Genomic DNA, 27998 nt, shown 5'->3' on the forward strand with positions numbered 1-27998 from the left:
TTCCAGGGCCCCCTCTTCCCAGGGAACAGGGCTATAAACCTCCAGAATCCCCAACCTTTTTTTCTCCCTTACACTCAGGGAACCCAAAAAGATGTTCACCACACTCACTCACTAAAGAGGAGGGAGAGGAAGTTCTACTTTAATAAAAGTATCCAGAAAAATCAAGGTTTCAAAACCTTCAGTGAGGTGTATTAATAATTGTAGTTATCATCTATTGAGCTCTTTACATCGTTTTTCCAATACGTCAAAAATACCCAAAGGACTATATTCTCCCACTTGGACATACTGCACAATATCAAGCCAACATTCTAAAATCTGCTAAACTGGCCTAGCTCGGTGGCTCACCCTTGTAATCCCAGCACTTTAGGAGGCAGAAGCAGAAAGTTCGCTTGAGCCCAGGAGTTCAAGACCTGCCTGAACAACATGGCACAAATAAAAAACAAAGCAAGTCATTCTTGGTGATTCACGCTTGTAATCCCAGCACTTTGGGAGGCCGAGGCAGGTGGATCACTTGAGGTCAGGAGTTCAAGACCAGCCTGGCCAACATGCTGAAACCCTGTCTATACTTAAAAAAAAAAATTATATATATATATATATACACATATATGTATGTGTGTGTGTGTGTATATATATATATATATGTGCATATATATATATTTATTTATATGTAAAGAAGTCAGGCACCCACACCCACAACCCCAACTACTTGGGAGTCTGAAGCAAGAGAATCACTTGAACCTGGGAGGCAGAGGTTGCAGTAAGCCGAGATCATGTCACTGCACTCCAGCCTGGGTGACAGAGTGAGACCCTGTCTGAAAAAATATATATATAATATACCTATATATATAATTTTTAAATTTTAAAATGGCCAAACACAGTGGCTCACACCTCTAATCTCAGCACTGTGGGAGGCCAAGGCAGGCAGATCACAAGGTCAGGAGTTCGAGACCAGCCTGGCTAACATAATGAAACCCCATCTCTACTAAAAATACAAAAATTAGCCAGGTGTGGTGGTGGGCACCTGTAGTCCCAGCTACTTGGGAGGCTGAGGCAGGAGAATCGCTTGAACCTGGGAGGCAGAGGGTGCAGTGAGCAGAGATCATGCCACTGCACTCCAGCCTGGGCAACAGAGCAAGACTCTCAAAAAATAAAATGAAATTTTAAAATAAAATCTGCTCAGTAATCTTTTTTTTTAATCTGTAATCTCTCTTGTAAACAACACTTAATATCTTTCTCTTAGGTAAAAGTAGAATATAAGGCGTTTTAAAGTGGTCTAATTCCAAAGTCCCTGCCCCGGTGTGAGGCTCCTGCCTCTGCTAGATGCGTGACCCGGAGCTAGTCCCTTCCCATCTCAGCCTCCTCGAATGTCCGATTCTGCCCCTGCCCGCCCTGCCTGCCGTGGGGGAGCCTCGGGGCCGCAAATGGAACAATGCATCCGAGGCGCGGCCTCCTCGTCGCCGAGCGTGACTCTGGCGCGGGGCCTGGCAGAGGCCGCAGAGGGTCCGACAGGGTCCTCAGTCGCTGACGTCGGGGGGCGTTTGGGCAGCCCGGTCAATGCTATCGGAGGCCGGCGGGCAGGCTGCAGACAGACCTCAAGCCCTGACGCGGGTTGGGCGATGGGCCGGGGACGGCGAGCTTGGAGACTGCGGGCAGAGCCCTTTCGCCAGGCGGCCGCGCGCGGCCAGAGTCCCTCGCGCGGGCTCACGCGGCGGCGGCCTGGGCCGTCCTGGAGTCCGCCCGGCCCAGGGCGCTTACCAGGGCGGGCGCCGCTTCGGCCATGGCTGCTCGCGTCCCTCGCGCGGCTGCAGTACCTGGAGCCGGCCTGTCCGGCCCGAGACGGCGAGACGGCGACGGCGGAAGCGAAGCGGGAGCCGCCTAGGGTGGGAGCTCCTGCCTGGCGGCCGCGACAAACCACATGCCCCGCTGGCCCTTTAAAAAAACAGCTGCGCTCGGCGGCGGGGCCCGAGGACCCGCACAGCGCCCCCTGCAGCCCGTAGGACCGCAGCCCGCGGCCTATAGCGCCCGCCCAAGGCCTTCAGCGCCCGCAGAGTCCGGGACCCAGGTGCGGCCTCCCAGCTTCGCCCGGCGCGTGGGAGTCGACGCCGGGGCGGAGTGCCATCAGGCGGAAGCCACTCCGGGGCCGGCGCGGCGCCCAACCCCTCTCCGCGTGCCACGCGGGAGCCGAGAAGGCTGGGGGAAGGAGCAGCGAGGGAGAGCTGCGTGGGGAAGCGGGGCGGCCCTGGCCGGGGCCTCCTGTTGCAGCGCCTCCCACGCACCACGGAACTATGAGTCGGAAAAAGAAAAAAGGGTACATGGGTACTCAGGGAGAAGCCAGGGAAACTTAAATGAACGTTTTAATCTCTCTTTTTAAAGTTTTACAGAACAAACGTGAAGATTGTAGGATTTTTTTTTTCCTAAGCTTGGCCTCCCCTCCTGGGGGCTCTGGGGTCCCTTCCTTCTTCCCGGGGCCCGACCAGGAAAGCCCTCAGCCACCCACGGGGACCCTACCGTAGCTTTGGTCCAGGCTGCGGACACCTCAAGTGTCAATCAGTCTTTCCCTCGTTTAGGCCCTGAGGCGTCTTGAATAAACCCCAGCGCCCATTTTCCTCGGCTTGTGCTGAGGCATATTCAGCTAAATGTGCTGTATGCAGTTGAAGCTTTGTTTTGTCTTTTCTGCATTTCCCATTCATCTCACAGTCTTTGTCCAATAAGCTGGCAAACTCTTCCCACTAGAAATCTGTAATTTTGTTCTTTCCGCGTTTGGGTTTGTTCAGGGTTTTTTGGTTTTGTTTTTGTTTTAGCTTTTTCTTTTTTAGGGGGATGAGAAATTATTTTCACAAATATTTGAGCCAAGCAAAAGTGTGGTTGGCTATCATAGAAAAAAGACAGAGACCCTAAGTGAGGTGCACCCCTAGAATTTGGGAAAAGGTTAGGACGTGTTACTTTAAGGTAACAAATCAAATCAATATCTGGCATTATTCATTTTGGAAATTCTTGTTGAAATATCCCAACCTGGCCGGGCGCGGTGGCTCACACCTGTAATCCCAGTACTTTGGAAGGCGGAGACGGGTGGATCACGAGGTCAGGAGATCGACACTATCCTGGCCAACACGGTGAAACCCTGTCTCTACTCTACTAAAAATACAAAAATTAGCTGGGTGTGGTGGCGCACGCCTGTGATCTCAACTACTCGGGAGATGAGGCAAGAACATCGCTTGAACCCGGGAGGTGGAGGTTGCAGTGAGCCCAGATCGCACCACCGCACTCCAGCCTGGGCGACAGAGTGAGAATGGGTCTCATTAAAACAAGAAAAAAGAAGAAATATCCCAACCTAAGCCACAAACAAAACTGCAAATATGCACTAAAAACATTAAGAGCAACTAGCATCTCATCAGGGATCCGCCCAATCTATTAAGGATTATAAAATAATAGTTACGGTCCAATGCAAACAGAAAGGGTCAGGAAAACAAGCTGGGTGCAGTGGCTCAGGCCTGTACTCCCAGCACTTTGGGAGGCTGAAGCGGATGGATCACCTGAGGTCAGGAGTTTGAGACCAGCCTGGCCAACATGGTGAAACCCTGTCTCTACTAAAAAATACAAAAAATTAGCTGAGTATGGTAGTGAGCTACTCGGAAGCTGAGACAGGAGAATCGTTTGAACCCGGGAGGCAGAGGTTGCAGTGAGTCGAGATCGCACCATTGCACTCCAGCCTGGGCAACATCTCAAAAAAAAAAAAAAGAAAAAGAAAGAAAAGGATCAGGAAAATGGACTGGAGCAGAAAATGCTAGGGTTTAGTGAGCTCTGTTCAGGGAAGACTGCTATAATGTTTCACAGCTGGTCTTCATTTTTTAGAAAAAAGTTTCTACAAATTTGAGTGTGCACCATGTTCACTGAGGGTGCTGTTAAGATACAGAATGCTGGCCAGGCGCAGTGGCTCAAGCCTGTAATCCCAGTGAAACCCCGTCTCTACTAAAAATACAAAAAATTAGCTGGGCATGGTGGCACGTGCCTGTAATCCCAGCTACTCAGGAGGTTGAGGCAGGAGAATTGCCTGAACCCAGGAGGCAGAGGTTGCGGTGAGCCGAGATCGCGCCATTGCACTCCAGCCTGGGTAACAAGAGTGAGACTCCGTCTCAAAAAAAAAAAAAAAAGATACAGAATGCTAGGCACAAACCTCAACATTTCTAGGTCCGAAGCAGGAGGGAACGAAAGTGATGTGAATTTGCAATTCTAACTAGTTCCCAGGTAATGCTGGTTTGATTGGTCTGGTGACCAGTTTGAGATCCGTGGCACTGTTTATCAGGATCCCACAGCTGCCTCCCATTCCCATGCTGATTTTATAAATATATTTAATAAGCAATCAAACTCTTTGCACCATAATGTGGTTTCTAAGCAGATCAGCCAGGGTGTCAAGCCAGCTGTAGCTCTGATATAAATTTAAATTCCTTTTTTTTTTTTTTTTTTGAGACAGAGTTTTGCTCTTTGTTTCCCAGACCGGAGTGCAATGGCACGATCTCAGATTACTGCAACCTCTGCTTCCCGGATTCAAGTGATTCTCCTGCCTCAGACTCCTGAGTAGTTGGGATTACAGACTCCTGCCACCATGCCCAGCTAATTTTTTGTATTTTTAGTGGAGACGGGGTTTCACCATGTTGGCCGGGCCAGGCTGTTCTCAAACTCCTGATCTCAGGCTATCCACCCACCTTGGCCTCCCAAAGTGCTGGGATTACAGGCATGAGCCACTGCACCCGGCGTACATTCTTCTTTAATTATTAATCTGTCTCCATGAGTTTGCTTTTTGGGGGATCAGATTTCCAGAACCTGAATATCTCTGGGTGAACTGACAACATCCCAGCCTGTGGAGTAACAAGTGGGACTCCACCAAGGTGCAAGTCACTCTGAAACAGCCAGTCATCAGCCTCCGCTGCAGGTGGGGTTCTCACAGTTTGGGCACCAAAGTAGCACCTAGCATCACTCAACAGGAGGTCAGCACACTCAAGTGCCAGTACTGCCACCAGAACATCCTCAGCCAAGAGACAGGGGCAGGTCAGAGACAGAATTCTGTGGCTTCCTCATCCTGCAATCCAGGAATGTAATTTAGATTAGGAGGTGGACCCACACAGAAAGTGTTAGGGGCCAGGCACCGTGGCTCACACCTTTAATCCCAGCACTATGGGAGGCCAAGGCAGGTAGATCACTTGAGATCAGGAGTTCAAGACCAGCCTGGTGAACATGGTGAAACCTTGTCTGTACTAAAAATACAAAAATTCAGCCAGGTGTGATGGCATGTGCCTGTAATCCCAGCTACTGGAGAGGCTGAGGCAGGAGGATCACTTGAACCTGGGAGGCAGAGGCTGCAGTGAGCAGAGATCATGCCACTACATTCCAGCTTGGGAGACAGCATCAGACCCCGTCTCAAAAAAAAAAAACAAAAGAACATGTTAGGAATAGAAGCATTAGTACAGGGAGACCCGAAGTACGACCAAGTCATCCTTCCTCCATAGAAGCCTTCCCTATTTCAGACAACACTGAGCTTCCTATTGTACTTTTTCATTCAACAGATGTTTGCCGAGCATCTATGTGCCAAGCACCTATGCTGAGAGCTGTGGAGGCTGACGGGATTCACACATGGTCCCTCCTTTGCACAACACCACATCCTGTGACTGTTTCTTGGTCTTGTCTGTTGCTTCCTTCCCACTGCAGCTAAACCCAGTCAGTCAGGTAGGTCCTCACTGGCTCTTCCTTGGTCTCACTCAAAACCTTTTAACATACCCCATGCCCCAACCCCCCAAAAAATTACAATATAATCCTAATTAGTATTCCCAAATCACACCTAGAATCAGATTACTCTTTTGCTCAAAATTCTTCAGCTCCCCATTACCAACTCAATAAAATCCAGACTCCCTGAAGCCTGACCCAACCCTAACACTCATTGCTCTCTTCTCAAACCCCACCCTCCCCAAATTGGATGAACTCCTCTTCTGTACCTGCCCCATCATGTCTCCTGACTTGGTCATGTTTCATCCATTTAGAATGTCCTTCCTCCCATCCTTAAAAGGCGGTTAATATACCACCTGTCACAAAGCCTTCCCCAATGTCTCAGATCTAATATCATTGTTCTCTGAATCCTTATAGCCTTTTCCCTCACTTATCTGAAGACATTACTATTCTATCCCTTTAGCAGCCTGTAAGTCCAAGAGCAAGATTTATCCTTGTACCCCGCTCTGTAGAATTCTGCACAGGGAGGATACTCAGGTATCTGTGAGAGACCAAACTCAAAGGCAGAATGGAATACTGTGCTCATCTAGGAAAGGGCTTGCAAAGGTGCAGTAAAGGAAGAAAACTGATTTTGAAAGAACATAAACTCATTGAGGGCAAAGATCTTCATTTTGTTCATTGATGTGTATTTAAAAGAGTGCCTAGATAATAGGGGCTCAATATGTATTTGTTCAATGAAAGAAACGGATGAGGGAAGCTTTCACAGAAGGTGCTTATAAACCGGAACAGTGAAAAATAGTGTTTGGTTCAGAGAAAGGACACTGCAGAACGAGAGGGAGCATGGTTTATTCAGTAAGACAGGAGGCTGGACGTGGTGGTTCACAGCTGCAATCCCAGCACTTTGGGAGGCTGAGGCAGGAGGATTGCTTGAGCCTAGGAGTTCGAGACCAGCCTGGGCAACATAGTGGGACCTTGTCTCTACAAAAGGTACAAAAATCAGCTGGGTATGATTGGTGCCAGCCGTAGGGCAAGCTACTCGGGAGGCTGTGATAGGAGGATCCATTGAGCCCAAGAGGTCAAGGCTGCAGTGAGCCATGATGGCACACTCAGCCTGGGCAACAGAATGAGACCCCGTCTCAAAAATTAAAAAAAAAAAAAAAAAAAAATGAACAAATGACAGAAAGTCCAAGGTAGCAGCAGCATAGAAAGGAAGGAGGAAAAATGCAGAGTGGGGAAGGTTGTCAGAGTCTTGAGTTCTATACTAAAAGTCATTATCAGTAGCTGCTGAAAGCCACCAAAAGGTTTTGAGGAAAGTCGACATCCAGCTGTATGCAAGGACATTAACTCTGGAATCAAAAAGGATGCGATTAAGAGCAGAAGACCTACTGGTTACTGAAAAGCTCGGGTGAATGATGACTAGCACCTTAACTGTGGGAATAGGAAGGACAGAAAAGGCAGGATAGATGAGTCACTAACATTTGATATTTAAGTCTTCCCTGTGTTGACTTCAATTTGTCTAACTTGATCATCCCTGTCCTTCTGACCATCCATTTCCTGTTTTCTCCTCAGCACCCAGCAGAACAGGCTTTCAATGAAGGATGGCAGAAGCAGGCAAGAAGAGGTGAATCTTTCGTATTCCTTAGGACAGTGCCTCTGCATGCACAGAATCGCCTGGAGAGCTTGTTGAGACAGATTATGATTCGGGGGTCTAGAGTGGAGCTGGAGTCTACACCATCACACCCCTAGGGGATGCTGCTGCCACCAGCAGAGCCCACACTTCGGGGAGTAGAATCCAGCTTTGGCACTGAGTTCTTAACTGCAGAAGCAATAGCACCCCAGCTCTGAAGCTAGATAGCCTGGGTTTACATCACCTCTGCCATCTTACTTCACTTCTCAGGTCTCCTCCCACATCTCATATGGAAAACGAGTTAAAACCATACTCACCAAGCAGAACTGCATGAGGATTTCTTTTCATGGAAATAAACAGTGCCTAGTACACGAGTATTCAACAAGTGTCAGCAGGAGTCCAACTGCTTGATACAATTATTTCCAAGCCTCAAGGAAAACATAACTTTATTGGAGACATAGGACCATATTCTGTGCTTCACTTTTCCCCACTATACAAGGCCCAAGGCTGGTCACATTAAAACACTCAACAACCAGGAAGTAATAACAACTAAGGACGAGATGGACAGAGGGGTTATCTGTAAGGCAAAGGCTTAAGAATAAGGGAAGACTGCAGAAGAAACTTAGGAAAGAAACTCCGAAGGTTTTCCTGATGAAGCTACCACTTGCACAGCACCAGCCCTACGATGACTCCCTCCACGTTCTCTCTAACAATCCCATACCTTATAGCAGGGGGCCCCAACCCCTGGGCTATGGATCAGTACTGGTCTGTGGACTGTTAGGAACCAGGCCACACCGCAGATGAGCTCTGCCTCCTGTCAGATCAGCAGCAGCATTAGATTCCCATAGGAGAATGAACCCTATTGTGAACTATGCATGCAAGGGATCTAGGTTGTGCATTCCTTATGAGAATCTAATGCCTGATGATCGGTTTTATTCCAAAACTATCCCATCCCCTACTGTCCATGGAAAAATTGTCCTCCACGAAACCGGTCCTGGTGCCAAAAAAAGATTAGGGACCTCTGCCTTATAGTGAACAAAGTTTCCTTCTATTTATTTGTCCACCCTCCCCATGGAAAACTATAATGTCTCAGACATGTCACCTTCGGTCTTAAGTGTTCTTACAAAATGTTTTATGTGCATGCATTTTTAATTTATATAAATGATGTTATATTGTAGACCTCAGTTTCTTACCTTTTCCCCTCAGCATTGTATTTCAACGGATCCAGATGGCTACACATATATCTAAGCCAATGTTCGTAACAGCTGCCTGGCACTCCGTGGGGTACCCACATTCCACCTACTCTTTCTACTTCCCAATAGCCATCACACAGACTGTCTCCAGCTCTCTGCCATAAGTACAGTCCCCTGTATATTCTGACCACTGAATATTCTTGTCTTTTGTCCTAGGTTTAATAAAACTGCAAGTTAGGCTGTGCCATCAGTCCTTCCCTGTCATCACTGCAGATCAGGTGCCTCTTCTCCAACTTGGCCCCAGGAAAGTGTTTCGACAAACAGAGAAAAACATCTAGTATGAACTTTTTTTTTTTGCTAGTACAAGTTTTATTCTAGGCAACTGCAAATCATCCAAGGGGATGTTCACAAATGACCCCTGAGCCCACTCCCATCCCCCCAGACAGCAGCGGGGCACACATTCAACACTCCTGAGACAAGCATCTGTGTGCTTTTTCTCTACCTTCTCTGGAATAGTCAATCCCAGAATGAATTTGGAAACTATAATCTGAACCATCTCAAGTAAGGACTGGTGTAATAGGAACAAACTCAGCCACTGGTACGAGGTGAACAACCTTAAGTGACAAAGTAGTCTTCTACTCCAGGAGGCTGCAGAACACAGCAAGGAGGAGGTGGGAAGAGGAGAGGCGCCTGCCGAGACACCGCAAGTCCCAGACCACAGCCACACCATCGGCCACTTCACTGGACTCTTTCTTCTCAGCAGGGGCTGCGGGGTCTATCCCTCCGACTCTTTTCCTCTTGGTCCTTTTGAGACAAGCACCCCACAAGGGAATCTAGCACTGTGTCCCCTGCTTCTGGCCTAAGTAAGCATTGGTGGGCTAAAAGAGCCCCATTAACAATTCCCTCCTAGAGGGTAGGCCCAGTCCCCAAGTTAGGAACAACTTCTACAACTCTTAAAATGTAAAAAGCAAGTGTTGGGCTGTGTTCTTTAAAAAATCAACTAAAATCTAATTCCAAAAAAGGTTCTTCAGAGCAGGGTAAGCATTTCATTTAAATTATTACTTCTACTTGTTATTAACAGAGATTACAAAACAAGAAAAAAATGGAGGGTTACACTTCCCAAAACTCTTCCAGGCAGCTGCTCAACCCTGACCCAACTCAACCCTGTGGGAAGATGTGAAATTCCGGGACAAGCCCTGGAAGCAGCCACCAGTCCCTGTGGGGTCAGAACACCAACCCCAGCCCACAAGCATCAGCATGAATAAGAAAACCAGAGACCTGAAGGTGCCAAGGAACAGCAAACTCAGCAGCAAGGTAAAGACCTGGGCTGGACTCTTCTTCCACAGGCTTTTCAGGACAGCCTCTGAGCTTGGCTTGGTACTGGGACAAGGGAAGGCAAATCAGAAACAACTGCCCTCAGGAAGAAGTCAGTTCCTGACTCAGCAGTCTCTTTGGGGGAACCAATGCCACCCCCCTCCGCCCCCCGGACGGGCGAGGGGCTGCACCCTTAGAGCAGGCCATTGGGCCTTCCGGGCTCCCCGCCCCGCTCCCGCTGGTGGATCTTCTGGTGCTGCAGGAGGTGCTGCTTCTGGACAAAGCTCTTCTCACACTCAGTGCAGCTATAGGGCCGTTCACCCGTGTGGATGCGCTGGTGCCGCACCAGATCAGACGGGTGACTGAAGCTCTTGCCACAGTAACCACAGATGAGGGAACTCCGGCTTTTCCTCCAAGGGATGTGGCCAGGCAGGGCAACCAGACTGTTGGGTGAGAACCTCTCCTGGACATGTTGGCTGGCACTGGGCCCCTCCTGCAGATGGCAACGCTGATGGGTCACCAGGCTCACCCTGCAGCTGAAGCTCCTCAGGCACACGTCACACTGATGCAGCTTGGCCTTTTTGGTCTGTGGTTTCAGCCGTGGCCTGGACCTAAGGCTCTCTACTGGCTCCTCAGGTGTACAAGACTCCCACCCTGAGTGGCTGCGCAAATGTGTGGCCAGCTGTTGCTTATAACGGAAGGTGATCTCACACTCAGAACATTCGTAGGGGCGGGAAGTGTCCTTTTTCAGCTTCAGGCCCTGCCCACATTCCTGGCCCAGCTGTACCTGCCTATGAGATTTCTGCTTCGGGCAGCCCAAAGTTCTGCCACTGCTAGGATCTCCACTACCAACAGGCTCCTCTAGAGTAGAGTCCCCAGGACTTGTTTCCAAGAGGACAGAACCACCCTGACCATCCCAGAGCTCAGTCTGCTCTGGGCTCAGGAAAGCCTGCTCTTCAGCAATGCACGAGAACTCTCCAGGAAGATCCGCAGGGCCTTCCTGTGTATACTGTAGCTCCTGTTTGATCATGACTCCACCTGCTGCAAACAAGAAGACCAACAAAAAAGATCACATTCTAGTACCTTTGGTTTCTTCAGGAACAAACATCTTTGAATTTCAGAAGCACCCCAGGAATAAGTGAATTAGGACAACAAGGAGGATGATGACACTGGCTAGGTTCCAAGACTTACATAAAACTATATTCATGTATAGTTTTTCCAGTATTCACTAGAAACATGAATGTATTACTCTTATAAAACAATACTGTAAATGATAGTTCTCCAGGCTTGTCTACAAGTTTTTACTTAATCCCAGTGAAAAATGTCAGAATACACTATAACAACTATACTAAGAGTATTAAAATAACGAATTTGAATGACTAAAGACAAACTAAACCTACAGCTTAAAAATTCATTTATCCAGCTCTGTTCTTCCTCCATTATCTCCCAAATAACCCACTGACAAGCGCTTTTCCTACACTGCCTTCCCTCCTGAAGCTCTGACATGCCCAAGCTCAATCTCCAGCAGGTTTTGACTACAGCCTAGTATGGTGGTTTATTGTGTAGGGCATGAAAAGAATGATGCGGCATTAGTCTTAAGACCCCAGAGGGTACTGGGTACTGGGAGCACTGGCAGGTCCCCGGGCACAGGGGGCACTGGTAGGTCCCCGGGTACAGGGGGCACTGGTAGCTCCCCGGGTACCGGGAGCACTGGTAGGTCCCCGGGCACAGGGGGCACTGGTAGCCGCTGGTACTCAGCTGAGTGCCTGGCCGAGACTTGCCCCCACCAAATGGGATCCATCTCACTCAAGTTCACATCCCTTCCCAGGGACAGTGTGGGAGCCCTCTGCCTCAATCTGGGACAACTCAGAAGGGCCATCCCAGCTCCAGAATCCTCCACGGGGCAGTTGAGGCCTTTGGTGCAAATGCTTCACGGCCCTTCCCCTCTGCTCGGTGCAGCTTGCTTCCACTGAGGGGCCAAAGCTAGAGGCACAGACTCACCAGCTGGGCAGAACCTTCAGGTGAAGGTGACAAAGGCTGCCGGAGGGCAGACCATAATGAACAAGGGATAGAACCAAGGGATAGGCACATATAACAGCTGAACTAATGACAATCATAAAGATGAGTCCAGAACGAACAAATGCCAGATGAAGTTACCAAGTCAGCATCTGACAGTTCAGCAGTGGGAAAGCTCACTCTAGGCAGAGGGCTATGGGAGGGGAACAGAATATTCCAGAATACTCCACTCACCTGGGTGGGCACCACCAGGACCTTCCTCCTCCAAGTCACCCAGCATCCCTGTACCCAACTCTGCTTCTCCCTCTGGCTGGCCAAGGACCTCTGGGTGGGAAACAGCACAGTGTGAGCCCAGGAGAGAGCAAGAGCTCACTGCACACTGATCAGCTGCCAATGACCAAGGTGATCAATGGCAGGGAGGAAATGCCGAACTTCAACAGATTCAAAGGCTGCTGTTCTTGTCAGCTTCCCCTAGCAGTTTGGGACAATTATAAAATTCTGGCCAATCCTAATAACTCATTTGGCTGGCGGGGCTGCCTCCGGTGCTCCTCCTTTAGAGGGCCTGTGGCTCAGGCAGGCAGGCAGGCTACAGAGCCACGCTGCCCTCAACAGCACCACCACCCACCACTGCCTCTCCATAGGCGTGCAGCTTAAGTCTTGCCAATGCTTCCTTTCAGGGGATCTAATTTCATCCTTGCTAAAGCACTGCAAGGTAAGATGGGCACTGGGACAGACAAGGATATAGTCACAATTAGAGCATGAGACCCAACCAAGCTCACAAGGCCACTTTCTGGCCCATTTTCTACTTCCTTTACCTCTTACTCTGCTCTAGGCACAGTGGCCTTCGTTACTTGTTTGGGGGTTTTTTTGTTGGTTTGTTTTTTCAGCTAAGAGTCTTGCTCTGTCACCAGGATGGAGTGCAGTGGTGTGATCTCATCTCACTGCAACCTCCGCCTCCCAGGTTCAAGCAATTCTGCTACCTCAGCCTCCCGAGTAGCTGGGACTACAGATGCATACCACCACAATCAACTAATTTTTGTATTTTTAGTAGAGACGGGGTTTCACCATGTTGGCCAGGATGGTCTCAATCTCTTGACCTCCTGATCCACCCACCTCGGCCTCCCAAAATGCTGGGATTACAGGCATGAACCACCATGCCCAGCCAAATGGTCTTCCTGACGCTTCTCCATATAGTTAGGTTTTAAAAGACTTTGTCTACCAAACAAAATGTATTTATTATGTAATAGGTAACATTTTGCATATAAAGATTTATATCTGGCTGGACACGGTGGCTCATGCCAGTGATCCCAGCACTTTGGGAGGCCGAGGCAGGAGCAAATAACCTGAGGTCAGGAGTTCAAGACTAGCCTGGCCAATATGGTGAAACTCTGTCTCTACTAAAAATACAAATAAAAAAAAAATTAGCTGGGCACGGTGGTGGGCACCTGTAATCTCGGGAAGCTGAGGCAGGAGAATTGCTTGAACCCAGGAGGTGGAGGTTGCAGTGAGCTGAAATCGCACCACTGCACTCCAGTCGGGGCAACAAAAGCAAAACTCCATCTCAGAAAAAAAAAAAAAGATGTATACCTATTAAGCAGCACTTCTAATCATTAAGAAATAATCATTGAGACCACAATGACCAGCTTTAATTCTGGCCAAATGCCAAGAAAATCAAGAAAAAGCTTTTGATCAGCCTGTGCTGCCTGCCTCCTCCAAGGTAACATAAGCTTTCTTGTCAAATTATCTTTTTTTTTTTTTAAGTAACAGAGATCTCACTATGTTGTCCAGGCTGGTTTCGAACTCCTAGCCTCAAGCTATCCTCCCACCTTGGCCTCCCAAAGTGTTGGGATTATAGATGTGAGTTACCACACCTATCTCAAATAGTCTTAAATATTAAAAACAGCATGAGGGGCCAGGTATGGTGGCTCACGTCTTTAATTCCCATACTTTGGGAGGGCAAGGCGGTGAATCACTTGAGTCCAGGAGTTCAAGACCAGCCTGAGCAACATAGTGAGACCTATGTCTCTACAAAAAATTTTAAAAATTCGCCAGGCACAGTGGTATGTGCCTGTAATCCCAGCTACTTGGGAAGCTGAGGTGGGGGATCATTTGAGCCCAAGCTGTCAAGGCTGCAGTGAGCCAAGATCGTGCCACTGCACTCCAGCCTAGGTGACAGACTCAAAAAAAGAAATGACAAAACAAAATAAATTTAAAAGCAGCATGAGGAACCCTAGCCATATCACACTGTGGTGAATGTAACATCTTATTTTTAGAAAATACTATTGCCAGCCACAGTGGCTCATGCGTGTAATCATCCCAACACTTTGGGAGGCTGAGGTGGGCAGATCGCTTGAAGGCAGGAGTTTAAGACCAGCCTGGCCAACATGGTGACACCCCATCTCTACCAAAAATCACCAAAAGATTAGCCAGGTGTGGTGTGGCATGCCTGTAATCCCAGCTATTCAGGAGGCTGAGGTAGGAGAATCACTTGAACCTGGGAGGTGGAGGTTGTTGCAGTAAGCCAAGATCCTGCCATTGCACTCCAGCCTGGGCGACAGAGCAAGACTCCACCTCGAAAGAAAGAAGAAAAAGAAAAGAAAAAGAAAATACTGTCAAGAATAGACTATATGACCACAGAAAAGAAACATAAAAGGCACAATGCTGAGAGCTTTCCAAACGTCTCTGTAAATGGGAAGACCTAGAGACTTCCATTTCTCCACCTGTGCGAGCCAACAACCCATGGCTCTTGTGGCTGTGGATCCACAAGAGCCACAGGTGTAGTCTGAATCACAAGCTACTGGCCAGGAATCGTAGTATGTCTGAGACAGAATTCTAAGGAGAAAACTGCTACTCACTCAGAGAGACCAGTGTCTCATAGTTACTCTCCATCACGTTTCTGTAGAGCTCCTTCTGCCAATCCTCCAGATTCTCCCATTCCTGCTCAGTGAAACAGACGCCATCATTCTCCAGTGACCTGGACACCTGCAATCACCAATGGCACACCATGAGTGCCTCTACTCACAGCTATGACAGAAGAGCCAGCAATTGAGGTCCTTAGATATTAAAGGGCTGGGATCCCCCTTCTCTCCTAACTTTTAATTCTCAATAAGACTACCTTGGGGGCCTCCCCCTTGCTGCCCGGGGGCAGCCGCAGGATCCAGAAGTTCCTGTTGCGCAGCAGGTTCTCCACGTTCTCCAGCCGCCTCTGCAGCAGCCCGTACTCCTGCAGCAGGGTGCCTAGCACAGCCCACTTGCCCTCCAGCTGGTTCCCAAACTCCACGGCCATCTTCTCGCAGTCAGCCAGCTTCTTCTCAGCTGTCCCCGTGCGTCCCTCCAGGCTCTGCAGCCGGGCAGCCTGGGACTCCATCTTCTTCTCCACGGCCTGAATAGCAGCCACTACCGTCCACAGTGAGATCTCAGTGGTCTGAAAATAGGAGCTTTTCTCTGTTGCTTGTGAAGGAAGTGTGGAAGAAGTTAAAGGTGTGGAGCGTCGTTTTCTCCTGTGCTGAAGGATCAAAGACACAGAGTCAGACAATGTTACTTCCAAACATGAAGTAAAGAAAGCAACATTCAAGTGTATCAGTGCTCAAAGCTATCTAGTTTCTTCTTTAACAAAAAAAGCATGTCTTTTATTGATACTAAAAACTACATGTAGACATTGTATTAATAACACTGTTGGGAAAATGCCAAAGAATAGAAACAAAATACTACACAAAGTATTCTCACACAGAAATAAGCTGTTAGGGCTAGGCACAGTTGTTCACATCTGTAATCCCAGCACTTTGGGAGGCCAAGGCAGCTGAATCACTTTAGCTCAAGAGTTTGACACCAACCTGGCCAGCAAGGCAAACCCCGTCTCTCCAAAAAAATACAAAAAAATTAGCCAGGCATGATGGTACATGCCTGTGGTCCCAGGTACTTGGGGGCTAAGGTGGGAGGATGGCTTGAGCCCAGGAGGAGGTTGAGGCTGCAGTGAGCCAAGATCGTGCCTCTACACTCCAGCCTGGGTAACAGAGTAAGACCCTGTCTCCAGAAAAAAAAGAAAAGAAAAAGCTGCTTGATTTTTCGTGTATTGCCTATAAGCTTTTCTCATGTTTTATTTTTTTGAACAAAAGTGAAATTATAGTATGTTTTGTTATCTGTTTTATGCTTAGCATATTCTGTGAGACTCCTGTATCAGTGTTCGTTTTTAAACCTATTTTTATTTAATGTTTTGGACAATATGATAAAAGATGTCATTTACATCTTATCTTGCCTCCACATCCCTGCTAGACTTCATAGTTGATCACGTCATCCATTTGAAAACCCTTCGATGGCTCCCCACAATAAAGACAAAATTCCTTAGCAGGACCTACGAGACCTAATTCATTCATCTTTGCACTCTAGCAGCTGGGATGGTGAATAAATCCTTAAAAAATATTTGCTGAAATGATGTGACTAAGTCTACTGACATTTTCCTTAAAATTTTCACTTTAATGAGTTGTCTCTGATAGTAAGAAAATCGCTATCATTTAAGCTACAATTACTGAAACCAACACTGGGGAAGTCTTCCCCAAGCTGTCCCCGCTGTCTCCCTGCACGTTCACATCAGTCCTAGCCCCTCTACAAACCTCATATTCTTTCATGGTGCACACTTTATTCAAGGCTGCTTCTCTAACCACAGTGAGGTCACCAAGACAAGATACTGAGAGGAAGTATCTCCGAAAGAGCTGCTGGAGCCAGGGGTCGTGGGCAAGAGAAACATGGGACCAAAGGAAACTGACTGGTGCAACACTGAACATTTAAGTTTGGCCATGACCTACTCTAGTTACTAAGTCAGTTAATTCATCATGGAACACGTGGGACAAAAGCTTAAATATATCCTCCCACAAAAGATTAAAAGTTCAATATAAAAGACAAATGCAAGTGAAACAAAACAAAACATTAAACTGCATAATGCATGCCATCATGTTTGTTTCACTTTTGCAGTAAATCTGGGAGTCTCCTCTTTCCTTTCTGTGGCCCAGCATTCTGTGCTTACTAGCACTTTTTCCTGACAGGAACGTAGGTCAGAATCTGTTCAAAGGATTGATCCCTCTCCTCCTCCACATAGTAAAAGGTTGAAAACAATGGTTAAACTAAGTTTCTTCCTTTCTTCTGTTTTGAATTATCTAGCACGATGGGGAAATTTTGAATGTTCACTAACCAGTGAATGGATAAAATAATTGTGATCCATCTAATATTATGGGTTAAATTATGTCTCCTCAAAATAATACAATAAACCCCTAATCCTCAGTACCTCAGGATGTGACCTTACTTGGAAATAAGGTATTTCCAAGGGAAATCAGGTTAAAATGAGGTCATTAGGGTGGGCCTTAATCCAATGACTGATGTCCTTAAAACAGAGGACCTTTAGATGACACACACAGAGGAAAGACAACGTGCAGACTCACACAGGGAGAAGGTATCTACTATGGTTTGTCCTCACCAAAACCCATGTTGAAATTTTATTCCCAGTGTTGGGAAGTGAAGCCTAGTGGGAGGTATTTGGGTCATCAGGGCAGATCCCTCATACATAAATTAATGCACTCCCACAGGGGTGAGCTGTCATTTGCAGGAATGAACTAGTTCCCACTGGAGTGGGTTGTTAAACAGTCTGACTTCCTTGCTTCACTCTCTTGCCTCCTCTGTCACCATGTGATCTCTACACATACCTGCTCCCCTTCCATTTTCTGCCGCGAGTTTAAGCAGCCTGAGGCCCTCATCAGACACAGCTGCCCAATCTTGAACTTTCCAGCCACTAGAACTGTGAGCCCAATAAATCTTTTTTATTGCCCAGGCTGGAGTGCAATGGCGCGATCTCGGCTCACCACAATGTCTGCCTCCCAGGTTCTAGTAATTCCCCTGCCTCCACCTCCCGAGTAGCTGGGATTACTGGCATGGGCCACCACACCCGGCTAATTTTGTATATTTTTTAGTAGAGACAGGGTCTCACTATGTTGGTCAGGCTGGTCTTGAACTCCTGACTTCAAGTGATCCACTCACCTTGGCCTCCCAGAGTACTGGGATTACAGGCATGAGCAAACTTCTTTTTTCATGAATTACCTAGCCTCAGGTATTCTGTTACACCAATACATAACAGGCTAAAACAAAGGCCATGTCAAGATTAAGGCAGAGACTGGAGTCATGCTGCCACAAACCAAGAAAACACATGGCACCACCAGAGGCCAGGAGAGAACAAACCTCATAAGGAACCAACCCTGCAAACATCCTGACTTCAGACTCCTAACCTCCACAACTGTTAGATAATACATTCCTGTTATTTAAGCTTCTCAGTTTATTAAACCAGCCCTAGGAAACTGATACACTACAACAGACTTTATTATATGTTTAGCATATTTTACATATATAGTTTAGTAGACTACTAAGCCTACTACTTAGTAGACTACTATTTTGACTACCAAGTCTACTGTTAGGCAATAAAAAGGAACCAAAATCAATGACATATATAACAACATGCTTAGTGATGGGAATCAGACATAGGTCAGGCATAGTGGCTCATACCTATAATCCTAACACTTTGGGAGGACGAAGTGGGAAGATCACTTGAGCCCAGGAGTTCGAGACCAGCCTGGACAATAGAGTGAGATTCCCACCTCCACAAACTTCTAAAAATGAGCCAGGTGTGACAGCATATGCCTGTAGTCCCAGCTACTTGGGAGGATGAGGATGGGAGGATTACTTGAGCCATGGAGTTCAAGGTTGCAGTGATCCATGATCATACCACTACACTCCACCCTGAGTGACAGAGTGAGACCACTTTAAAAAAAAAAAAAAAAAAGGGCCAGGTACAGTCGCTCACCCCTGTAATCCCAGCACTTTCTTAGGCTAAGGCAGGCAGATTACCTGAGGTCAGGAGTTGGAGACCAGCCTGACCAACATGGAAAATTCCTGTCTCTCCTAAAAATACAAAAGTAGCTGGGCGTGGTGGCATATGCCTGTGATCTCAGCTACTCGGGAGGCTAAGGCAGGAGAATCTATTGAACCCAGGAGGTAGAGGATGCAGTGAGCCAGGATTACACCGCTGCACTCCAGCCTGGGCAACAAGAGGGAAACTTCATCTCAAAAAAATAAAAAGAAAAAAAATTCTGGTGGCAGGCTCCGAGGCGGTGAGCGCAAAGCCTCAGGCCTTGGCTCCCTCCTTCGCTGGGCCGTGCCAGGCTGCCCGCCGGGATGCAGTGGGCCGTGGGCTGGCAGTGGGTGCGGGCCGCGCTACTCCTGGCTGTTGCAGCGATGCTGACCCAGGTCGTCTGGCTCTGACTGGGTACTCAGAGCTTCGTCTTCCAGCGCAAAGAGATCACGCAGCTAGCGCGGCAATACGCTGGGCTGGAGCACGAGCTAGCCTTCTCTCGGTTGATTGTGGAGCTGCGGCAGCTGCACCCAGGCCACATGCTGCCCGACAAGGAGCTGCAGTGGGTGTTCGTGAATGCAGGTGGCTGGATGGGCGCCATGTGCCTTCCACACGCCTCGCTGTCCGAGTATGTACTGCTCTTAGGCACCGCCCTGGGCTCCCATGGCCACTCCGGGTGCTACTGGGCTAAGATCTCCGATACCATCATCTCTGTCACCTTCCACCAGTGGAGAGAGGGCACCACCAAAAGTGAGGTCTTCTACCCAGGAGTGACGGTAGTGCATGGGCCTGGTGAAGCCACAGCTGTGGAGTGGGGGGCCAAACACATGGATGGTGGAGTACGGCCAGGGTGTCATCCCATCCACCCTGGCCTTCGTTCTGGCTGACACTGTCTTCAGCACCCAGGACTTCCTCACCCTCTTCTATACTCTTCGCTCCTATGCCCGGGGCCTCTGGCTTGAGCTCACCATCTACCTCTTTGGCCAGGACCCTTGACCAGCCAGGCCTGAAGGAAGACCTGTGGATGGACAGGAGCGGGCAGGCCCACATATATTCACTTGCTGGAGCCCATGTTTACAGACAGGGACATACTCACACCATGCAGATACAGAGTTCCTGCTGTATGAGCAGGGATATCCACGCATATGTATCCAAAAACAGAGACCCATGGGAACAAATGAGACACATATAGACACTGAGACCTGTGCGTACAGTAGGACCATGCACTCACACCCATCCAGAGAGGCAGCCCCCAGTATACCAAGGGAGCCAGTTGTGTTCAAACACACATCACAAGCTTGACTCACTAACTCAGGCCTTTCCAGAGCTCCACAGCTTCCTACCCCCTCCCCACGAAACTGGGGGTCTGGAGTTAAGGTTGGGGGAGGGTATTATACTGTCTCACTCTGACTCCTCAATCCAGCAGCAATTTGAGGGGGAAGAGGAGCTGCCCTTTGGAGGCCGCCTTCACCTGCAGCTATGATGCCCTTCCCCTTCTCCCCTGTCCTCACCATATGCCTTATCCCCATTCCACTCCCCTGCCATGCAAGTGCCCCTGTGGCTTGTCCCCAACCCCCTCAGCAACAAAGTCAGCTGAGGAACCAGAGTAAGGTGAAGAATGCTTGAAGTCAGAGTCTTCCATCCCAGAAAGACCCCCCCCCATTCCTTCTTTGGAGGTGTGATGGGGAATCTGGTTTCAGCCCAGGACCTACCACTGAGGAGACGATCTAGACAGGTGGACCTAATTCCAAGGGGCCCTTCCTGGCCTGGAGAAGGCCTTTTACACACACACACACACGTGCACACATATACCACAGTTTTCAGACAGCCCCTGTTGCATTCTCTATCCGTCTGTCTGTTTCTGTTAATAAAGATTTGTCGATCCATAAAAAAAAAAAAAAGAATTCTGACACAAAAGGCTACCTTTGTGTTTCATTTACATGTTTGGAAAAAGGCAAACTACAGCAACAGAAAGCAGATCAGTGGTTGCCAAAACCTAGCGTTAGGAGAAAAAGACTGATTATAAAGGGATATGAGATAACTTTTTTGGATGATAGAAATATTCTCTATCTTGGTAATATGCTGGCTACTACACATTTGTCAAAATGTGAACTATGTGCTTTAAGAGTAAATTTTACTGTAAATGGTATCTTAATAAACAGGTCTTAGAATGTAAAAGCAAGGAGAAAATGCTAGCTGTAATAACAGATACCATAAAGTCTAAAAGCAAGGAGAGAATATTTGTAAACAGAATACAAAGTGGAAAAAGATAGATAACCCCAAAATAAAACCGCAGACTATAAATCATCATGAAAGTGGAAATACAGGCAGTCACTAAGCAAATGAAAACACAACCACCTTACAATCAGGAATCCAAATATAACTACGTGAAACCACTTTCACCCCCATGAAACAGAGACAAAGAATTAACACTCAGAGCTGACTATAATGTAGTAAACTGACACTCATAACACTCCTAGAAGGAATGAAAAATACTACACACACATAGGGGAAGAAAAATTTCAAGTCATTAAAAACCCTTTTACCTAGCAGTCCCATTTGGGGAATCTATGGCTGGGCACAGTGGCTCACGTTCTGTAATCCCAGCACTTTGGGAGGCTGAGCAGGGAGGATAGCTTGGGCCCAGGAGTTCAAGACCAGCCTGGGCAAGATGAAAGATCACTTTTGTAGTGATGTGAAATCTCATCTCTACAAAAGGCAAGAAAATTAGCCAGGCATGATGATATGTGCCTATAGTTCCAGCCACTCAGGAAACTAAAGTGGGAGGATTGCTTGAGCCCAGGAGATTGAGGCCGCAGTGAGCCATGATCACATAACTTCCCTCCAGTGACAGAGAGAGATTCTGTCTCAAGTCTCGAATAAATAAATAAAGACACGGTCGGTCTCACTCTGTGGCCCAGGCTGGAGCGTAGTGACGCAATTCTATGTGACTGCAAACTCGAACTCCTGGGCTCTGGCAAGCCTGCCTCAACCACCAAAAGTGCCAGTATTACAGGCATGAGTCACCCCACCTAACAGAGAAGTGACATCTTTAGGATGAAATGTTTCAACTCATAAACATAGTATGTGAATCTTTTCTTTTTTTTTGAGATGGAGTCTCTTGCTCTGTCGCCCAGACTGCAGGCTGGAGTGCAAAGCTTACTGCAACCTCTGTCTCCCAGGTTCAAGAGATTCTCCTGCCTCAGTCTCCCAAGTAGCTGGGATTACAGGTGTACGCCACCACGCCTGGTTAATTTTTTTGTATTTTTAGTAGAGACAGGGTTTCACTATATTGACCAAGCTGGTCTCAAACTTGACCTCAAATGATCCGCCTACCTCAGCCTCCCAAAGTTCTAGATTACAGGCATGGGCTACCATGCCCAGACTTTTGAGATTCCATTCTTAATATCTTTCAATGTTTTAACATATTCCCTAGCTATCTATTCCAATCATCCACTCCTATGACAAATAATCCCCAAATTTAGTGGCTGAAGACATCATCACCTACTTTCCACATGAATCTGCAATTAAAGGAGGGGAGCGCATGGAGAGTGTGTCTCTGCTCCACTCTGTCAACTGAGGCAAATCACAGGCAGCCAGGTGATAGAATCCCTTGAGAAATCCCAAGCGACATGAAGAGGGTGCATGAGGTGTTCTGTTCAACAGCCTTACCTGTGGTCTCAGTCCACAGGCCATCATCAACCAACAGACATATGAAGGTACACATTTTCATTCCTAATAGTTTTTTTTTTTGCCTCTTTTCTTTGTTTTCATTTTGTCTCTACACATTGATATTACATACTGATAGATCTACGGATAAAAAATAATCATTTCTATACCTGTGCTTCTAATATAATAGCCACTAGTAACAAGTGGCTGGTTAAAATTAAATAAAATTGGCTGGGTGCAGTGGCTCATGCCTGTAACCCCAAGCCCTTTGGGAGGCCAAGGTAGGTGGATCACTTGAGGTCAGAAGTTCAAGACCAGCCTGGTCAACATGATGAAACCCTGTCTCTACTAAAAATACAAAAAATTAGCTGGATGTGGTGGCATACAACTGTAATCCCAGCTCTTTGGGAGGCTGAGGTAGGAGAATCACTCTAACCTGGAAGCAGAGGCTGCAATGAGCCAAGATCATGCCACTGCACTCCAGCCTGAGTGACAGAGTGAGACTTTGTCTCAAAAAAAAATTAAATTAAAAACTTAGTACCTCCATCACACTAGCATTTCAAGTACTCAAAAGCCACATGTGACAAGCTGCTATTGTATTAAACAGTGCAGAGCAGAACATTTCTAATATCTTAGAACGTTCTACTGGATGTACTATAACCCTTGTAATTCTTTTCTGTTTCATAAAATACTAAGGTTGTGTTAAAATCTCCTATTATAATAGTGAATCTTTATTGTAGTTCTGTCAATTTTGTTTTATATATTTTGAGGCTATGTAATTAGGTGCATATAGGTTTAGAAATTTTGTATCTAGCTGGTAAATTGAGTCTTTTGCCATTACAAAAGTAGTAGTAGCCTTCTATCTCTAGAGATATTATATATACTTAAGTCAACTTTCTTTTGATTAGTATTTGCTTGGTATATTTTTTTCATGTCCTTTCATATTCAACTGTTTCTGTATCTTTATCTTTTAGTTGTATCTCTTTTAAACCATCTAGCTGGATTTTCCCCCCATCCTGACAATCTCTGCCTTTTAACTTGAACATTTCATTCATTTACATTTATTGCAATTGTTCATTTTGATTTATTTCTACCTTTTTTGTGCTATTTACTTCATCTTTCTTCTCTACTTTCTTGCCTTATTTTACATTAATTTTTTTCTTGTTCTATTATACGAATTTGTAATTTAAGTTATACAGACAATTTCTAGTCTTTAGCAAGTGTCCTAGAAATTATGGAAAACATACACAGAAGGCTCTTTAACAAAGACTTTTAAACACTTTAATTCTGGTCATCTATTCCTAACATTTACATCAATGCCATCACGTATTTAAATTGTTTTCAACATAACAAAAAATTGTTATTGTTTCATTAAGGCATTTCTTTACATTTAACCATTTTCTTTTTTTTTTGAGATAGAGTCTCACTGTCACCCAGGCTGGAGTGCAGTGGCACGATCTCAGCTCACTGCAGCCTCCACCCCGCAGGTTCAAGCGATTCTCCTGCCTCAGCCTCCCGAGTAGCTGGGACTACAGATGTGAGCCACTGTGCTCGGCCACATTTAATCATTTTCATGCATCATCACATCTTCTCAGACTTTACTTTCTATTTGGGATAATCTTCATTTTACCTGAGGTATACCTTTTAAAATTTCCTTTACTAAGAGTGTACTGGTAGCAAACTGTCAGTTTTAATTTGTCTGAAAATGTCTTCATTGTATCTTTGTTTCTGAAACATATTTTTGCTGCATATAAAACTCTGGGATTATAGTTACTTTCTTTCAGCCCATTGACAATATCATTCACCTGTTGTCTGGCTCCCATGGTTGCTGTCGAGAAGCTGGTCCCCATTAGTTTCACCGTGGTAGTCTGTGTTTTTTCTCTGGTTGCTTTTAAGAATGCCCTCTGCCTTAGGCCAGGTGCAGTGGCTCATGCCTGTAATCCCAGCACTTTGGGAGGTTGAGGCGGGTGAATCATCTGTGATCAGGAGTTTGAGACCAGCCCAGTCAACATGGTGAAACCCTATCTCTACTAAAAATACAACATTAGCTGGGCAAGGTGACACGTGCCTGTAATCTCAGCTACTCTGGAGGCTGAGGCAGGAGAATCGCTTAGAATCCAGGAGGCAGAGGTTTCAGTGAGCCAAGATTGCTCCACTGCACTCGAGCCAGGGCAACAGAGCGAGGCTCTGTCTCAAAAAAAAAAAAAGGAAAAAAAAAGTCCGTGCACAGTGGCTCATGCCTGTAATCTCAACATTTTGGGAAGCCGAGGCTGGTGTATTACCTGAGCTCAGGAGTTTGAGACCAGCCTGGGCAACATGGCAAAACCCCGTCTCTACTAAAATACAAAAAATTAGCCAGGTGTGGTGGTGTGCATCTGTAATCCCAGCTACTTGAAAGTCTGAAACAGGAGAATCACTTGAACCCGGGAGGCGGGGGTTGCAGTGAGCTGAGATTGCGCCATTGCACTCCAGCCTGGTCAACACGGAGAGACTCCGCCTCAAAAAAAAAAAAAATCCCTCTGCCTTGTACTCCATATTTTTGCCACCACGTGTCTAGGTAGAGATTTCTTTTTGTTTGTCCTGATTGGAGTCCACTGAGTTTCTGTGTACTGGCATTTGTATCAGCCCTACGATATCATCAACCATCAGCTACTCAAGAAACACAGACTCCAGACTGTGTGTTTTCCCTCTGGAATTTTAATTAGATGACTATTAGACTTTCTCATTCATTCTTCCCTATCTCTTACCTTCTTTTCCATTTTTTGAACTCTGTGCTGCTTTCCGGATAATTTATTTACCTCCACCACCCAGTCGCCTATTTCTCTCTTTGCATGTCTGACATGCTAAGTAAAGCTTACTACTGACTTCTCAATGTTAATTATATTTTCCATTCTTAGATATTCTATTTGATTCTTTTTCAAATATGTTTGGTCATCTTTATAGTCTCTTGGCCTTTATTCACATTTTCCCTCCTTTTTTTAATCTTTAAATATACTAAACATGGTTATTTTATAATCTGTATCCAATAACTCTAATAACTGAAATGTTGAGAGTTGTCCATTACTTATTTTATTTTTACTGAGACAAGAGTCTTGCTCTGTCACCCAGGCTGGAGCATAGTGGCATGATCTTGGCTCACTGCAACATTTGCCTCCTGGGTTCATGAGATTCTCCTGCCTCAGCCTCCTGAGTAGCTGGGATTACAGGCGTGCACTACCACATCCAGCTAATTTTTCTATTTTTAGTAGAGAAGGGGTTTCACCATACTGACCAGGCTCATCTCCTGACCTCAAGTGATCCACTTGCCTAGGCCTCCCTACGTGCTGGAATTACAGGCATGAGCCACTGTGCCCGGCCAGCAATTTTTTATCATGAACTCACATTATCTATGAGAAGCCTGAGTTACTTGTAGATTCCTCCAGAAAAGATTCGTGTTTATTGTGGATACAGAGCTGAGGGCTCTACTTTAACCCTTGGCTTCAGGTTCCTTGAACCATCCAAGTAGCATGAATTCAGTAACAAACCGACATAAGGGTAACTATGAATTCTCAAGGGGCACCTCATAACCATCTCTCACTGCCAAGGTTTAACAGTTTTCTTTGCAATCATCTGAAGGTCAGACCTTAACTTTCAGTTCACCCTTATACAGACTGTTGCCCTTTCCAGTCTCTGCTTCATGGGATTGGGTTAGGGAGCTTCTTAGACTTTCCATCTTAGGCTCTAAAGATTTGTGTATTTTGTAGGTCCCTAGAGTCATAAACACCAAAGATGAATGTTCAGCAACTTTGGCCTCAAAGTTGGCTTCAGAACTCTATCACTTTCGAGTTCCCTCTTTCACTTAGTTTTGGGGTCCAAGTATTCTTTACTAACATACATTTCAAATGCATTTATTTGGGGGGTTTCCAGCATTTTTACTTGTTTTTTCAGGGCACCTACTCGGCCTGTCAAACGAGAGGCACAGAATCCTCACCTGAAGAGACGTCTGAGAATAGAAACAGGCTCAAGAACAATTTAAGTTCTACAATGACAAATTCACATTATTTAAGGCATAGCTGGGGATTGTGATGGACCTTTAAGGCTTCTTCCTAACAAGGTCTACTGATGACATGTAGGTAACTGTGGAGTGACCTGGTAGGAAGAACTGTGGCAGAGTCCTCTTGCCCGACTCTAACATGACCTAGACCTGTGGAAAAGCCAGGTCTTTGACTCGCTCAGCCTAGCTTACAGGAGGCAGATGAAGTAAATATTGTAAACACTTGCGTGTTGTCTTCCCAATTCAACTGTTAACTTCCTTGAAAACAAACACTGTGTTCTCTAAGTCTTCCAATCCTCTTTTTAGTTCTTTACCCACTTGCTACAAGAATCAAATACAGTGCATCCTGGTCATGGCAAAGTTTTCACCACAGACTCTCCTTTGCCCTCCATTCACACAAAGATCTAACACGATTCTTAAAGTGTTTCTAGACCAAGGAACACTTCACTAAAAATCAATTTAGTCCCAGCTGCCCTTTCCGCTGCAAACCCTCTGGTGTGATTAAATTAACCACTACTTTGGAATGGTATGAGAATGTCGGAGCTGGAACCACAGAGATCATCTAGCAACTACTCTAACACTCCCGATTTACAGTTAGGAAAACAAAACAGAGACCCAGAGGCAAACACAGTTGCCTAAAATCACCCAAATGGATAGCTGAGAGCTGAATTACGGCTGAACTCGCTTCGTGACTCCACAGCTAGGATTCTCCCCACGACAAGCTCCGTATCTTGACATTCCCAGAATAGAGAAGGTCGGGAGAAGAGGGAGTGAAGGAGACAGTTTGGACAGGTTTACAAACAAAATGCAGCAACTACACCGTAGGTAACACCCGTCCTCAAAGAGAGGAAGCCCAGGCTGACTTCAACCTGTGGCTTCAACTCCAGGACAGCAATCCGTGGCACCGGAGAAACGGGCAATACATCGGACCAACGAGGAGTGGGCGCAGAGAGGCAAGTCCAGGGGTCTCTGGGGCAGCTGAAGAGCTCACTCGTGGCGACGGAGACCGTTTCCAACCTGCGTCACCGCTCCAACCTGGGAAAGGGCTCTCTCTTGGCACGAAAGAGAAAATGTGTGGCCAGGGTCACAAATCCGACAACATAAAACAAGCTTCGAAGAAGTTTCTGGGGAAAGGCACACGGCGCTGAGGCTCCGACCCCTTCGCAAAAGGAAGCGGAGGGGAAAAAGGGGCAGAATACTGGGGTCGCGGGGAGGAGGGTCCGCGTTCACCGGCGCCAGCGACAGCCGGGGGAAACCAAAGCCCTGGCTGCGTCCAACCCGCGAAGCTCCGCCCCGGGCAGGGGGCTCCGCCTTCCCCAACGCGCCCTCGAGCCCGCGCGCCGGAGCCTCTTACCCGAGCAGGCGCCGACTCCGCCATGGCTCCAGTCGCCCCTCAACACCTGCACCCCGCCTCAGAGTCCCCGGGCTGCGTGCCAGTCCGCTCGGCGCCCCGGAGTCTGCTGGAAACCACCGCCGCCGCCGTGTTGATGCCAGGTGCATTCTGGGAGCGGCGCCCTCCCCAGTGCAAGACCGGCTCCA

At 47.0% G+C, this 27998-nt stretch overlaps 3 protein-coding genes and 1 pseudogene across 8 annotated transcripts in view; 2 read left to right on the forward strand and 2 right to left on the reverse strand.

Moving 5' to 3' along the window:
• ZNF783 (zinc finger protein 783) overlaps positions 1-1913 on the reverse strand; it is a 19463-nt gene extending 17550 nt beyond the window's left edge. The window contains exon 1 of the mRNA XM_002751894.6: positions 1756-1913. Within this exon, the coding sequence (XP_002751940.3) occupies positions 1756-1779 (24 nt within the window). The 5' untranslated portion in view covers positions 1780-1913. The remainder of the gene's footprint in view (positions 1-1755) is intronic.
• On the forward strand, positions 1338-11247 carry LOC118143751 (uncharacterized). 3 transcript variants are annotated; one of them, XR_008473450.2, is made up of 4 exons: positions 2004-2308; positions 5562-5721; positions 7288-7339; positions 8755-9616. XR_008473450.2 is itself a non-coding variant. In XM_078343552.1 (3 exons), exon 1 carries the CDS (start codon positions 1365-1367, stop codon positions 1995-1997), a length of 633 nt encoding a protein of 210 aa, XP_078199678.1. In that variant the 5' UTR covers positions 1338-1364; the 3' UTR covers positions 1998-2062; positions 5562-5721; positions 8755-11247. The 3 variants fall into 3 exon arrangements, 1 of the variants encoding a protein (XP_078199678.1); XM_078343552.1 differs by lacking the exon at positions 7288-7339 and having other exon boundaries at positions 1338-2062; positions 8755-11247; XR_013524168.1 differs by lacking the exon at positions 7288-7339 and having other exon boundaries at positions 8755-11247.
• ZNF212 (zinc finger protein 212) lies at positions 8884-27962 on the reverse strand. Of its 4 annotated transcripts, none has more exons than XM_035254477.3 (5): positions 27814-27962; positions 14984-15368; positions 14724-14850; positions 12103-12192; positions 8884-10890 (listed from the first exon to the last, which is right to left on the reverse strand). In XM_035254477.3, the coding sequence occupies exons 1-5, from the start codon at positions 27957-27959 to the stop codon at positions 10046-10048; spliced, it is 1593 nt and encodes a 530-aa protein (XP_035110368.3). In that variant the 5' UTR covers positions 27960-27962; the 3' UTR covers positions 8884-10045. The 4 variants fall into 4 exon arrangements, with proteins under 4 accessions (XP_035110368.3, XP_009001113.4, XP_078199677.1 ...); XM_009002865.5 differs by having other exon boundaries at positions 8884-10893; XM_078343551.1 differs by having other exon boundaries at positions 14984-15373.
• LOC100392580 (sigma non-opioid intracellular receptor 1 pseudogene) lies at positions 19081-19839 on the forward strand (annotated as a pseudogene).
• Positions 27963-27998: the final 36 nt, after the last annotated feature.

The sequence above is a fragment of the Callithrix jacchus genome, chromosome 11 (assembly GCF_049354715.1).
Source record: "Callithrix jacchus isolate 240 chromosome 11, calJac240_pri, whole genome shotgun sequence".
NCBI lineage: Eukaryota > Metazoa > Chordata > Mammalia > Primates > Cebidae > Callithrix > Callithrix jacchus.

What these genes read in the sequence shown, in the direction of transcription:
- LOC118143751 (XM_078343552.1), top strand. Translation starts at nt 1,365, where the DNA reads ATGTCCGATTCTGCCCCTGCCCGCCCTGCCTGCCGTGGGGGAGCCTCG.
- ZNF212 (XM_009002865.5), bottom strand. Translation starts at nt 27,959, where the DNA reads ATGCACCTGGCATCAACACGGCGGCGGCGGTGGTTTCCAGCAGACTCC. An exon ending in GCAAGGGGGAGGCCCCCAAG is followed by an intron (nt 14,851 to 14,983) that starts GTAGTCTTATTG and finishes TGGTGATTGCAG; the next exon opens with GTGTCCAGGTCACTGGAGAA. An exon ending in TGAGACACTGGTCTCTCTGA is followed by an intron (nt 12,193 to 14,723) that starts GTGAGTAGCAGT and finishes TTTCCCACCCAG; the next exon opens with AGGTCCTTGGCCAGCCAGAG.